The 13,998-nt window shown below is 62.9% G+C and overlaps 1 protein-coding gene across 1 annotated transcript in view; it reads left to right on the top strand.

Moving 5' to 3' along the window:
* The window catches only part of LOC121353520 (rho guanine nucleotide exchange factor 2-like), a 22,386-nt gene extending 8,734 nt beyond the window's left edge, over positions 1-13,652 (top strand). Inside the window, exons 6-17 of the mRNA XM_041467420.1 lie at positions 6,872-7,022; positions 8,659-8,726; positions 8,835-8,898; positions 9,070-9,199; positions 9,279-9,388; positions 9,470-9,616; positions 10,473-10,793; positions 11,828-11,850; positions 11,994-12,163; positions 12,344-12,455; positions 13,297-13,483; positions 13,576-13,652. Of these exons, the coding sequence (XP_041323354.1) occupies positions 6,872-7,022; positions 8,659-8,726; positions 8,835-8,898; positions 9,070-9,199; positions 9,279-9,388; positions 9,470-9,616; positions 10,473-10,793; positions 11,828-11,850; positions 11,994-12,163; positions 12,344-12,455; positions 13,297-13,483; positions 13,576-13,652 (1,560 nt within the window). The remainder of the gene's footprint in view (positions 1-6,871; positions 7,023-8,658; positions 8,727-8,834; positions 8,899-9,069; positions 9,200-9,278; positions 9,389-9,469; positions 9,617-10,472; positions 10,794-11,827; positions 11,851-11,993; positions 12,164-12,343; positions 12,456-13,296; positions 13,484-13,575) is intronic.
* Positions 13,653-13,998: the final 346 nt, after the last annotated feature.

Here is a 13,998-nt window from a genome sequence, read left to right as displayed (position 1 = left end):
GTTTTCCTGCATCCCAGGAACGTTTTCCTGGATCCCAGGGATGTTTTCCTGGATCCCAGGGATGTTTTCCTGGATCCCAGGGATGTTTTCCTGGATCCCAGGGATGTTTTCCTGCATCCCAGGAACATTTTCCTGCATCCCAGGAACGTTTTCCTGCATCCCAGGAACGTTTTCCTGGATCCCAGTGATGTTTTCCTGCATCCCAAGGATGTTTTCCTGCATCCCAGGGATGTTTTCCCGGGAATGGCCATCCCACCCTCCCTACGGTTCATCCCTCCCTCTCCCAGGAGATTTTTGGGGCCGTTCCCGTCCCTCGGCCGCTGTTTTTTTCCACGGGGAAACTGAGGCAGGCGGGAGCGGCGCCACCTCTGCCTGGCACCGCTGCCTTTTCCTGGCTATTCATTAATCCCTCGGTGTCCCCTCGGTGTCCCCCTGCTGGGAGATGCGGGACAAAAGGACATTTAACTCTTTGCGCGCCGGACCTGCGGGGGGGGTGCCTTTGTCCCCTGGTGACACTTGGGGATTTTGGGGTCCCCAAAAAGCCGCAGCCGGGATCGGGAGCGTTATCTCAGCCCGGGAGTGGGACCGATGCCACAAATCCTGGCTTATCTCGGGGGAGTTAATGTTCAACCAGGCGGCTCCCGCTGCCAGGGCCTCTCCCAAGCTGCTGATATGGGGGAAAAAGCAACATTTTCCCCCAAAATTACACTTTTATCCCAGATTTCCATCCCCAGGGAAGGGCTCTCCCAGCCTGGGTTTGCTGCAGGTGGGAGAGAAAAGGCCCAAAATGGAGGAGAGCAGGGTTGGGATTGTGTCACCCCAAAAAGGAGCTTTGGGGTGTGCAGGGCTTGGGGAGGGCTGGAATTCCATGGGATTCGCTGCTTCCTTTGGGATTCCAGTCCTGGAGCTGCGCTGGGGTGGGAGGGGGTGTTCCCAAAGGTCGGGGCTTTCCAGGGAGTGGGTGAGGGGGGAAACTGAGGCACGGAGAGGAAGGGCTGGACTCGGGGCCGCATCCGGGCTGCCGGGGCCGGAGCAGGGGGGGCTCCGAGGGGCGATCCGAGGGAGGCTGGGGAGGGTCCGAGCTGATCCCAGGGACTGATCCCGAGGGAGGCTGGGGAGGGTCCGAGCTGATCCCAGGGATTGATCCCGAGGGAGGCTGGGGAGGGTCCGAGCTGATTCCAGGGAGTGATCCCAAGGGAAGCTGGGGATGATCCGAGGTGATCCCAGGGATGGATTCTAAAGGATGCAGGATGGTGATCCGGGATGAACCCAGGGACCAATCCCGAGGGATGCTGGGCTGTGATCTGGGATCTGCAGGGGCTGATCCCGAGGGATGCTGGGCACAAATCCCTCAGGGTGCAGGGACACGGATCCCTCGGGATGCTGGATTACAAATCTCTCGGGATGCAGGGACACAGATCCCTCGGGATGCAGGGACACAGATCCCTTGGGATGTTTGATTACAGATCCCTTGGGATGTTGGATTCAGATCCCTCAGGATTCTGGGATTCAGCTCCCCCGGGGTGCGGCTGTTCCGTGCCCAGGCTGGGCTGATCCCGGCTCTGATCCCTCGGGAGCCGATCCCGGGGTGGGGGAGGGATGCGGATGCCGGGGAGGCTCCGGGGGGGCCGATCCCGGCTGGATCCCGGCCGGTTCCCGGTGTTCCCGGCCGGTTCCCGGTGTTCCCGGCCGGATCACGGCTGGATCCCGGTCGGATCCCGGGATTCCCGGCTGATTCCCGGCTGGCTCCCGGTCGGATCCCGGGATTCCCGGTTTTCCTGCATCCCAGGAACGTTTTCCTGGATCCCAGGGATGTTTTCCTGCATCCCAGGAACATTTTCCTGCATCCCAGGAACGTTTTCCTGGATCCCAGTGATGTTTTCCTGCATCCCAAGGATGTTTTCCTGCATCCCAGGGATGTTTTCCCGGGAATGGCCATCCCACCCTCCCTACGGTTCATCCCTCCCTCTCCCAGGAGATTTTTGGGGCCGTTCCCGTCCCTCGGCCGCTGTTTTTTTCCACGGGGAAACTGAGGCAGGCGGGAGCGGCGCCACCTCTGCCTGGCACCGCTGCCTTTTCCTGGCTATTCATTAATCCCTCGGTGTCCCCTCGGTGTCCCCCTGCTGGGAGATGCGGGACAAAAGGACATTTAACTCTTTGCGCGCCGGACCTGCGGGGGGGGTGCCTTTGTCCCCTGGTGACACTTGGGGATTTTGGGGTCCCCAAAAAGCCGCAGCCGGGATCGGGAGCGTTATCTCAGCCCGGGAGTGGGACCGATGCCACAAATCCTGGCTTATCTCGGGGGAGTTAATGTTCAACCAGGCGGCTCCCGCTGCCAGGGCCTCTCCCAAGCTGCTGATATGGGGGAAAAAGCAACATTTTCCCCCAAAATTACACTTTTATCCCAGATTTCCATCCCCAGGGAAGGGCTCTCCCAGCCTGGGTTTGCTGCAGGTGGGAGAGAAAAGGCCCAAAATGGAGGAGAGCAGGGTTGGGATTGTGTCACCCCAAAAAGGAGCTTTGGGGTGTGCAGGGCTTGGGGAGGGCTGGAATTCCATGGGATTCGCTGCTTCCTTTGGGATTCCAGTCCTGGAGCTGCGCTGGGGTGGGAGGGGGTGTTCCCAAAGGTCGGGGCTTTCCAGGGAGTGTGTGAGGGGGGAAACTGAGGCACGGAGAGGAAGGGCTGGACTCGGGGCCGCATCCGGGCTGCCGGGGCCGGAGCAGGGGGGGCTCCGAGGGGCGATCCGAGGGAGGCTGGGGAGGGTCCGAGCTGATCCCAGGGATTGATCCCGAGGGAGGCTGGGGAGGGTCCGAGCTGATTCCAGGGATTGATCCGGAGGGAAGCTGGGGCTGATCCGAGCTGATTCCAGGGATTGATCCCGAGGGAAGCTGGGGATGATCCAAGGTGATTCCAGGGATTGATCCCAAGGGAAGCTGGGGATGATCCGAGGTGATCCCAGGGATGGATTCTAAAGGATGCAGGATGGTGATCCGGGATGAACCCAGGGACCAATCCCGAGGGATGCTGGGCTGTGATCTGGGATCTGCAGGGGCTGATCCCGAGGGATGCTGGGCACAAATCCCTCAGGGTGCAGGGACACGGATCCCTCGGGATGCTGGATTACAAATCCCTCGGGATGCAGGGACACAGATCCCTCGGGATGCAGGGACACAGATCCCTCGGGATGCAGGGACACAGATCCCTTGGGATGTTTGATTACAGATCCCTTGGGATGTTGGATTCAGATCCCTCAGGATTCTGGGATTCAGCTCCCCCGGGGTGCGGCTGTTCCGTGCCCAGGCTGGGCTGATCCCGGCTCTGATCCCTCGGGAGCCGATCCCGGGGTGGGGGAGGGATGCGGATGCCGGGGAGGCTCCGGGGGGGCCGATCCCGGCTGGATCCCGGCCGGTTCCCGGTGTTCCCGGCCGGTTCCCGGTGTTCCCGGCCGGATCACGGCTGGATCCCGGTCGGATCCCGGGATTCCCGGCTGATTCCCGGCTGGCTCCCGGTCGGATCCCGGGATTCCCGGTTCATTCCCGGCTGGCTCGCGGTTGGATCCCGGTGTTCCCGGTCGGATCCCGGTCGGATCCCGGGATTCCCGGCTGATTCCCGGCTGGCTCCCGGTCGGATCCCGGGATTCCCGGTTCATTCCCGGCTGGCTCGCGGTTGGATCCCGGTGTTCCCGGTCGGATCCCGGTCGGATCCCGGGATTCCCGGCTGATTCCCGGCTGGCTCCCGGTCGGATCCCGGTCGGTTCCGGGATTCCCGGCCGGATCCCGGGGTCCCCGCGCGAACAAAGGCCCCGCGGGCAGCACGAGGCCGGGGGGCGGCGCGACCCGCCCCCGGGAGGGCGGGACCGAGAGGGACCGGGCAGGGAACCGGGAGAGCCCCGGGAGGCACCGGGAGGCACCGGGAGCGCTCCCCGGATTATGTCCCGGATCGAGTCGCTGTCGCGGGCAAGGAGCGACCGAGCCAAGGTGGGTCCCGGCCAGCGCAGCCCCCCCCGAGCGGGGTCCCCCCTTTCCCAGCCCGTCTTGGGGTCTTGGGGGGGGATTTGGGGTTAAACCGGGGCGGGGGGGGGCACCGGGGGGGCCCCTCGGGGCTTTGTCTGCCCGCCCCGCTCGGGCCAGGCCGTTTTTTGGGGAGGGGGCGATGCCTTGTGCCCCCCCCCCCGAGCCTCAGTTTACCTCAGTTTACCCCAAATCGTGTTTTTTTGGGGGGGCTCCGGAGCCGTCCCGGCAGCTCTGAGTCGATCGAGGGGACAGCGGGTCCGGGCGGTTTTGGGGGGGTCTGGGGTGGTTTTGTGCCAGGGGGAAGTGGCTGTTGATCCCTGCGCCGCCCTGAGGAGAGGAAATGTGAAATTTTTTTTGGTTTTTTGGTTTAAAAAAAGTTTCGTCCGAGCCGTTTTCGCCCCACCCAGAGCGGGGGGGGGGGTCGCGGTGACCCCCCCGCGGAGGGAGCGACCCCCAAAAGCAGCGGGAGGCGACATTTGGGGACCCTTTTGGCGGCTTTTGGGGGACCCCCCCTGCCTTTGAGGGGAGGGGGCTCCTTGCAGCGACCCCCCCAAAACACCTCGGGGGGGGGTCCCAGATCTGCGCCGCGAAATCCGGGGGGGCTTCAAAGCTCCGAGGGGGAAAATTTGGGGGTTCGGGGGGTGGGTTTTGTTTTTTTTTTTGGGGGGGGGGATCTGCTGGGAGCCCCCCCGTGATTCCCACCCCGGCCCAGCGGGGTCTTTGTTGCCTCGGCCGGGGCTTTGTTCGCCGCCGGGGCGGCAGGAGGGGGGGGCTGCCCCCCCAAAAATGTTGGGGCTGCCCCCAAAAAAGGGGGAACTGTCCCAAAAAAGGGGGAAATTCCCCCAAAAGCTCCGCCAAAACTCGCTGGGTTTTTTTTTGGGGGGGGGTCTTTTTAGGGTGGGGCGACCCCCAGCACCCCCAAAAAAACTCCCCCCGAGCCCCGCGCGGAGTTTTGGGGCGGAACAGGAACCCAAAAAAACCCAAAAAAAAACCCAAAAAACCCCGGATTTATTTAAAGTACCGAAACTTCCTCCGCCCGGAGCGCCCGGGGGGGTTCGGAAGTTGGGGGGGGGGACCCCAAAATTCCCCGCTCGGAGCAGCCGCAGCTCGGTCTCTTTGGGGGTTCGGGGGGGTTTTTTTGGTCTTCACTGCTCAGGGGGGGTTTGGGGGTCGCGTGCGGGTTTTGTTCGGGGGGTCCGGGGGGGTCTCGGGGGTCCCGGGGAGTCCCGGGAGGGGCGGGCAGGAAGCGGCGGCGGCTCCCGCCTTTGTCTGGCGCGGTTCGGTTTCCTTCGCCTCGGGGGGGGGCCCAAAAAAGGGGAGGAAAAGGCGGAAATGGGTGCGGGGAAAAGTCACGGGGAAAAGGAGAAAAATGATTAAAAAAAATAAAAAATAGAGGGGGAAAAAGTGGGGGGGGAAAAAAGGGGAATTAAGTGGAAAAAAGGGGAATTAACAGGGGGGAAAATAAAAAGGGAGAAGAAGGAAAAATCGGTTAAAAAGGAAAATAAAGTAAAAAGGGGAGATAAGGGTAAAAAGGAAAAGAAGTTAAAAAGGGGGAAGGTGGAAAAAAAAGGAAAGAAAAGCGGGGTGGAAAGATAAAAAAGGAAAGAAAAGCAGAAAGATAAAGGAAAGAAAGTGAAGGGAAGGAGAGAGGAAAAAATAGGGGGGGAAAGGGCGAAAAGAATAAAGGGAAATCAAAGCAAAAAAAAGCAAAAATCGAAATAAAAAGAAAGGCAGGAAAATAAAAGAGAGAGAAAAAAAAAAGAAATTAACAAAAAACGGAGGGGAAAGAAAAGAAAAACAAACAAAAACCGGCGGAGCGAAGGGGGAAAAAAAAAAATCAAAGGAAAACAAACAAGCGGGCGGGAACAATCGGGGCGGATGTCGCGGAGATGTCGCGGAGATGTCGCGGCCGGAGGCGCCGGGGGGGTCCGGGGGGGTCCGGGATGTGCTGCTGCTCCTGCGCCCCGTTCCCCACCGAGGGGGAGGCCGAGGGACCCCCGAGGGTGGAGAGGGTGAGACCCCCGCGGTTGGGGACACGGGGGGACACTGGGGTCTTGTCCCGGGGGTCCCACTGGGGTCACAGTGCTGCTCTGAGGGGTCCCAAAGGTGCCCAGGGGGTCCCTAAGTGCCCATGGGGGTCCCAGAGGTGCCCAAGGGGTCCCAAAAGTGTCCATGGGGGTCCCTAAAGTGTCCATGGGGGTCCCTAAAGTGTCCATGGGGGTCGCAGAGGGGGCCAAGGGGTCCCAGAGGTGGCCAAGGGGTCCCGAAAGTGTCCATGGGGGTCCCTAAAGTGCCCAAGGGGTCCCAAAGGTGCCCAAGGGGGTCCCTAAAGTGCCCAAGGGGTCCCAAAGGTGCCCAAGGGGGTCCCTAAAGTGCCCATGGGGTCCCAAAGGTGCCCAAGGGATCCCAAAGGTGCCCAAGGGATCCCAAAGGTGCCCAAGGGGGTCCCAGAGGTGCCCGTGGGGGTCCCAGAGGTGCCCAAGGGGGTCTCACTCCCATCCCGTGGGGTCCCCCCCGTTCTTCCTCCCCCCCGGGGGTCCCTCAGCCTCACCCCCACCCTCGTCCCCATTGGGGCTGGCACCGCTTTGGGGTGGGGGGGGGGGATGGAAGGATGGATCTCTCCCCCCACCCCCCGCATCCCTCCGGTTGCCGTGGAAACGGGATGCAGGGAAGCGGCGGCGAGCGCGGTGCTCTCTCCCCTCGCTCCCGCTTCCCCGGCGACCCCCCGGCGGAGCGGCAGCCCCCTCCTCATCCTGGGGCCATGAGCCGCGTGCCGAGACCACCGGGGGCGGCGGCGGGGGGGCGGCCCCGGTGCCGCAGCCCCCCCGTCAGGCGCCCGGTGCCGCTGTCCGGGCAGGGCAAGGACAAGGAGAGGATGAAGGAGGCCAAGGAGAAGGACGCGCGGTACACCAACGGGCACCTCTTCACCACCATCTCCGTGTCGGGCATGACCATGTGCTTCGCCTGCAACAAGAGCATCACGGCCAAGGAAGCGCTGGTGTGCCCCAGTGAGTGCCCGGGGGGAGGGGAGTGCCAGCTGGAAATGGGGGGGGTGGGGGGGGGATGTGGCAGGGCGGGGGTGACGCGGTGGCGTGGCTGGGGTGGCATTGCCAGGGTGGCATTGCCGGGGTGGCATGGCTGGGGTGGCATTGCTGGGGTGGCTTTGCCAGGGGCAGAACTGCCAGGGTGGCATTGCCAGGATGACATTTCCAGGGTGGCATGGCTGGGGTGGCATTGCCGGGGTAGATTTGATGGGGTGGCATTGCCAGGGTGGCATGGCTGGGGTGGCATTGCCAGGGTGGCATTGCCAGGGTGGCTTTGCCAGGGCGGCATTGCCAGGGTGGCATTGCCAGGGCGGCATTGCCAGGATGACATTCCCAGGGTGGCTTTGCCAGGGTGGATTTGATGGGGTGGCTTTGCCAGGGTGGCATTGCCAGGTTGCTTTTTCCAGGGCCAGAGTTGCCAGGGTGGCATTGCTGGGGTGGCTTTGCCAGGTTGGTTTTTCCAGGGGCAGAATTGCCAGGGTGGCTTTGCCGCAGTGGCTTTGCCAGGGCAGCATTGCCAGGGTGGCATTGCCAGGGTGGCTTTGCTGCAGTGGCATTACCAGGGTGGCATTGCCAGGGTGGCTTTGCTGCAGTGGCTTTGCCAGGGCAGCATTGCCAGGGTGGCATTGCCGGGGTGGCATTGCCAGGGTGGCATTGCTGCAGTGGCATTGCCAGGGTGGCATTGCCGGGGTGGCTTTGCCAGGGTAGCTTTTCCAGAGCGGAGTTGCCAGGGTAGCTTTGCCGCAGTGCATTTTTTGGGATGCCTCTCCTGGGGTGTCTTTTCCATCGTGGTTTTGCCAGGCTGGCAGGGCTGGGGTCGACAGGATGGCATGGCTTTGCCAGGCTGGCTTTGCCAGGATGACATTTCCAGGCTGGCTTTGCTGCAGTGCCTTTGCCAGGGTGGATTTCCTGGAAAGGAATTGCCAGTGAGAATTTTCTGGGGTGGCTTTCTCATGGCGGCTTTGCCAGGATGGCATTTCTTGGTGCCTTGGCCAGGGTGGCATTGCCGCAGTGACTTTTGCAGCCTGGACTTGCCGGGGTGGCTTTTTCTGGGGTGGCTTTGCCATGGCGCCTTTGCCGGGGTGGCTTTGCCGCAGTGGCTTTTTCTGAGGAGGCTTTTTTTGGGATGACTTTTTTTGGGGTGGCTCTGCTGGGGCGGGATTGCTGGGGTGGCTTTGCCACGTCGGATTTGCCGCAGCGGCTTTGCCGGGGCGGCTTTTTTGGGACGGCTTTTTTGGGGCGGCCTTGCCGGGACGACTCTGCCAGCGGTGGCTTTTCCAAGACGACTTTTTTGGGGTGGCTTTGCCGCGTGGGCACCGTTCCCAGAGCCCAATTCCTGCCGGGTTTGTTGCCCGGAGCAGGAGATGGTTTCTCCATTTCTCCACCCCGGCACATCCCGGCTCCCTGGCGCTGGTGGCCCCGGGCTGGCGCGGTGCCCTCGGCCTCGGGGCAGCTGCTCGGTGGCAGCTGCGGCTGCGGGCGATCCGCGCCCACCCGCGTTCCCACCGCATCTGCTGCCGTCGCTCTGCCAGGAGCCGGGGGAGGAGGGGGTGACAGGAGGGTCCCCTCGGCCCCTCGGTCACCTCTCCGTGTCCCCCAGCCTGCAACGTCACCATCCACAACCGCTGCAAGGACACGCTGCCCAACTGCACCAAGGTGAAGCAGAAGGTGAGCGCGGGGTGAGGGATGCGTGGGGAAGGAGGGGACGGGGGATGTGGCACTGGGGACACGCGAGGACAGTGACGCGGGGACAGTGACGCTTCCGCTCCCCCGCAGCAGCAGAAGGCGGCGCTGCTGAAGAACAGCTCAGCCCTGCAGTCGGTGTCCCTGCGCAACAAGAGTGAGCGGGGGAGCTCCCCTTCCCTCCCCTCCCTTCCCTTCCCTTCCCTCCCCTCCCTTCCCTTCCCTTCCCTTCCCTTCCCTTCCCTTCCCTCCCCTCCCCAGTGTCCCTGCCCAGCCTGGGGGGTGCCGGGGGGTCCCAGCACCGACCCCCACTGTCCCCCCCCCCCAGATGCCATCCGGGAGCGCCCCAATTCCGCCATCTACCCCTCGGAGAGCTTCCGGCAGACGCTGCTGGGGCCCCGCCGCGGCCGCCCCTCCTTGTCCCTCTCCAAGAGCGTCTCCACCACCAACATCTCGGGGTAAGGGCAGGAAAGGAGGGCGGCAGGGGGGTCCGGGGGTGTCCCCGGCGTCCCCATCACGTCCCACCGCCTCCCCCAGGACGTTCAACGACGACTCTCCCCTGGGAATCCGGCGGATCCTGTCCCAGTCCACGGATTCCCTCAACATGCGCAACCGCACGCTCTCGGTGGAGTCGCTGATCGACGAAGGTGGGGACGCGGCTGGGGACGGGGGGGACGTGGTGGGGGGACACACGCGGGGACCCCACGTCCCGCTAACGTCACCCGCAGGCCCCGACGTCATCCTGAGCCAGCTGCTGAGCGATCTGGAGGCGGATGGGAAGGAGTTCGAGGCGGATTCCTGGAGCCTGGCGGTGGATAACAGCTTCCTGCAGCAGCACCGCATGGACGTCATGAAACGGCAGGACGTCATCTACGGTGAGGGGACAGGGACAGGGGCACGGGGCACGGGGACAGGGACATGGGACATGGGGACAGGGGAACAGGGGACATGGGACATGGGGACATGGGGACATAGGGACAGGGGACATGGGGACAGGGGACACGGGACATGGGGACAGGGGACATAGGGACAGGGGACATGGGGACAGGGGACACAGGGACAGGGGGACAGAAGACATGGGGACACAGGGAGTGGGGACAGGGGACACAGGAAGAGGTTGGAGAAGCAGGAATGGGGGCAAAGGGACAGGACGGAGGGTGCAGGGACAGGGAGGCAGTCATGAGGACACAGGGCCAGGCTGGGTGGCTGTCCCTGGGGTCCTGCTCCCTCTGTGCTGTTGTCGGGGTGCTGTCCCTGTCCCTTGGGGTGGTGTGTCTGGGGGTGCTGTCCCTGTCCCCATGGTGTGTCCCTGCCCTGTGGTGTGTCCCTGGGGGTATGTCCCTGTCCCTGGGGATGTGTCCCTGCCCCATGGTGTGTCCCCATGGCGTGTCCCTGTCCCTGCCCTGTGGCGTGTCCCCATCCCCGTGGCACGTCCCTAGGGGTATGTCCCTGTCCCGTGGCGTGTCCCTCTCCCCGTGGCGTGTCCCTGTCCTGTGGAGTGTCCCTGGGGGTATGTCCCTGTCCCCGTGGTGTGTCCCTCTCCCCATGGCATGTCCCTGTCCCTGTGGCATGTCCCTGTCCCCGTGGCATGTCCCTGGGGGTATGTCCCTGCCCCTGGGGATGTGTCCTTGTCCCCGTGGTGTGTCCCTGTCCCTGTCCCTGTCCCCGTCCCCGTCCCCGTCCCCGCGGCGTGTCCCCGCGCCGTGCTGACGGCGCCATGCCCCCGTGCAGAGCTGATGCAGACGGAGCTGCACCACGTGCGGACGCTGAAGATCATGGGCGCCCTGTTCCGCAGGGCGATGCTGGAGGAGCTGCAGCTGGACCCCGGCACCGTGCAGCGCATCTTCCCCTGCCTCGACGAGCTCAGCCACATCCACGAGCGCTTCCTGGCCCAGCTCCTGGAGCGGCGCCGCGAGTCGCTGGCCCAGGACAGCAACAAGAACTTCGTCATCGACCGCCTCGGGGACATCCTCGTCACACAGGTGGGCAGCGCGGAATCGGGGGGTGGGCGTGTTCGTGAGGGTCCCGGGTGTTCGTTTGTGAGGGTCCCGGGTGTTTGTTTGTGAGGGTCCCGGGTGTTCGTGAGGGTCCCGGGGCGAGGGAAGAGGTGAGGATCTGGCTCCGAGTTCTTAGAAGGCTGATATGATATGATATGATATGATATAATATTATATGAAATTATATTAAATGAAATTATATTATATGAAACTATAGTATATGAAGCTATATGAAATTATATTCTATTCCGTTATATTCTATTCTATTATATTATATTCTATTATATTATATTATATGAAATTAGATGAAATTATATCATCATATCATATGATATGAAGTAATATCATATGAAATTATATTATATGAAAATATATTATAGGAAATTATATTATATTATATGGAATTATATTATATTTTATGGAATTATATCACATGAAATGATATTATATGAATTATACACTAGACCTATACAAACCTATAGAGGAAAGGATACATCAGAACCCTAGAAAAGAACGAACAATTAAACGCCGTGACTTCTCAGAGCCTCCACAAGCTGGCTTTGATTGGTCACTGCATAAAAACAATTCACGTGCTCAGTAAACAACTCCCCAAATCACATCCCGGAGCAGCAAAGCCGGGAGGAGCTGGAATTCCCAGCACAAAATCCTGGGCAGGGGAATTTTCCCAGGAAATATGACCAAGGGGGATGGGGATTTGGGGGAGATGGGGGGGATAGCGGGGGACCTGGGGGACAGGGGACGGCTTTGGGGTGGGGATGGCCGGGGGGGACACACTCAGTGATGTCCCCTCGCTGTCCATGATGTCCCCTCACTGTTCCTGATGTCCTCTTGCTGTCCCTGCTGTCCCCTCGCTGTCCCCTCACTGTCCCCGATGTCCCCTCGCTGTCCCTGATGTCTCGCTGTCCCCTCGCTGTCCATGATGTCCCCTGGCTGCCCTGCTGTTCCCCTCACTGTCCCCTCACTGTCCCCTCGCTGTCCCCTCCCTGTCCCCTCGCTGTCCCTGCTGTCTCGCTGTCCCCTTGCTTTCCCTGGTGTCCCTTCAAAATACACCTTCCCCTTTCTGCTGAGCTACATACACCTTCCCCGTGCTGGTGAGATAAATAAATGCACCTTCCCCGTGCTGGTGAGATAAATGCACCTTCCCCACGCTGCTGAGCCGCCCCCTCCTCACCCCGACCCCCGCGGGGGGCTCCGGGGCAGCGTTCCCCACTGCCAGCGCTCCCCCATCCTGCAGGACAAGCCGGCTGTCATCTCCCTGCAAAACCTGATCGTGAGGGACATCGCCAACCAGGAGAAGGGGATGTTCCTGATCAGCGCCGCGCCGCCCGAGATGTACGAGGTGCACGCGGCCTCCCGGGACGACCGCAACCACTGGATGAAGGTCATCCAGCAGGCTGTCAGCCTGTGAGTGTCCCCCCGGGCTTGGGGACACCTGGGGAGCCCCCCCGGGATGGCTGGGAATTGTTGGGGGGTCCGTGGTTACAGGGTGGGTGGTGGTGGGTGCTTGGGTGGAGGGGAAAAGGGTGGGTGTGGGGTGGTGGGTTGGGGGTTCCTGGCTCTGACCCCCCATCCCGGCCCTGCCAGCTGTCCAAGCCGCCAGGATTTCCCCCTGATTGAGACGGAGACTGAAGCGTCCTTGAGGAAGCTGAAAGGTGGGGGCTCGTCCCTGTGCATCCCCTCCTGTGCATCCCATCCTGTGCATGCCATCCTGTGCATCCCATCCAATCCCGGGAGGGGGGACAGGAGGGGGGACGGGAGGGGGTACCCCTGCCCCGACCCGTCCTGCTCCCGAATCCATTCCCTGTCCTCTTTGCCCCCCTTCGTTCCCTTCCCATTCCCCTCTCTCTCCTCATTGCCCCTGCTCCCTCTTGCCCTATTCCCCCTTTTTTCCCCCTTTTCCCCCTTGGGAACCGGGGGGAACCGGGGGGAACCAGGAATCGGGGGTACCGGGAACCAAGGGAACCGGGGGTACTGGGAACGGGGGGAACGGGAACCAGGAGCCAAGGGAACCAGGGGTACCGAGGGTACCGGGAACAGGGGGAACCAGGAGCACCGGGGGAACCGGGAATCGGGGGTACCGGGAGCACCGGGGGAACCGGGAATCGGGGGTACCGAGTGTACCGGGGGAGCCGGGAATCGGGGGAACCGGGGGTAATGGGAACGGGGGGGACGGGAACCTGGACCCAGGGGAACCAGGGGTACCGAGGGTACCGGGAATCGGGGATATCGGGAATCGGGGGTACCGGGGACTGCGGGGGAACCGGGGGTACTGGGAGCACTGGGGGAACTGGGAACCGGGGCTACCGGGAATCGGGAGTACCGGGAACCAGGGGAACTGGGAATCAGGGGAACCGGGAATCGGGAGTACCGGGAACCAGGGGTACCGAGGGAACCGGGAACCGGGAGCATCGGGAGTACTGGGAAATCCGGGAGCACCGGGGGAACCGGGAGCACCGGGGGTCGCTGTGAGTTGTGTCCCCCACGCGTGGGGGTCTCAGGGTCTCGGGTCTGATCCCCCCCCCGTTCCCACCCGGCAGCTGAGCCACGCCAGCGCCCCCGCCGTCCTCCCGTTCCACCCCCCCGCCTTCCCCGGCGCCCGGGACGAGCTGGAATTCCGGGCAACCGACCCCGAACGGCTGCGGGAGGGCGAGGACACCCTGGATGTGCTCCTGGAGGATGAGGGGGGCTTGGGGGGTCGCCACTCCCCCCCCGCCAGCCCCCGAGGTGGGTCCCTGTTTTGAGGGGAGGGGGGGCAGATCCCACCCTGGGATCCCGATTTTATTTTGGGGAGGGGTTAACCTGGAGCTCTCCCGCAGATTTCCTGAGGATGCAGGATATTCCCGAGGAGGTGGAGAACAGCCAGGAGCTGAAGGAGGGCGATGGGGACAGTTAGGGACCCCCGCAGCCCCCCCAGCACCCCACGATTCCCCCCCCCAGGACACGCCGGGGGCCGGATCCAGCCGTGGGGAGCGTTGGGAAAAGCGGGATGGGGACGCTGCTATTCCCACGGGGGAGGGGTCCAGTCGCCCCCTCCCCTACTCCAGCCCCGGGGGGACAGGGGTGACAGCGTGTCCCTCCTCCTCCCGCTGGGATTTATTTATTTATTTGGATGTTTTGGGGTGCGGGAGGCGGCCCCGGGGGGGGGAACCTCCCGCTCCTGGGTCAGCGGTGACAGTGACCCCCCCCCCCCGGGGGCGGGGGGCGGCCCCAGGGGGGGGGGGGGGGGGGGGGGGCCCCCC

The sequence above is a fragment of the Pyrgilauda ruficollis genome, unplaced genomic scaffold (assembly GCF_017590135.1).
Source record: "Pyrgilauda ruficollis isolate IOZ18807 unplaced genomic scaffold, ASM1759013v1 scaffold208, whole genome shotgun sequence".
In the NCBI taxonomy this organism is placed as follows: Eukaryota; Metazoa; Chordata; class Aves; order Passeriformes; family Passeridae; genus Pyrgilauda; species Pyrgilauda ruficollis.
Note: the sequence above shows the minus strand (reverse complement) of the source record. Positions and strands in the feature narration are given on the sequence as shown.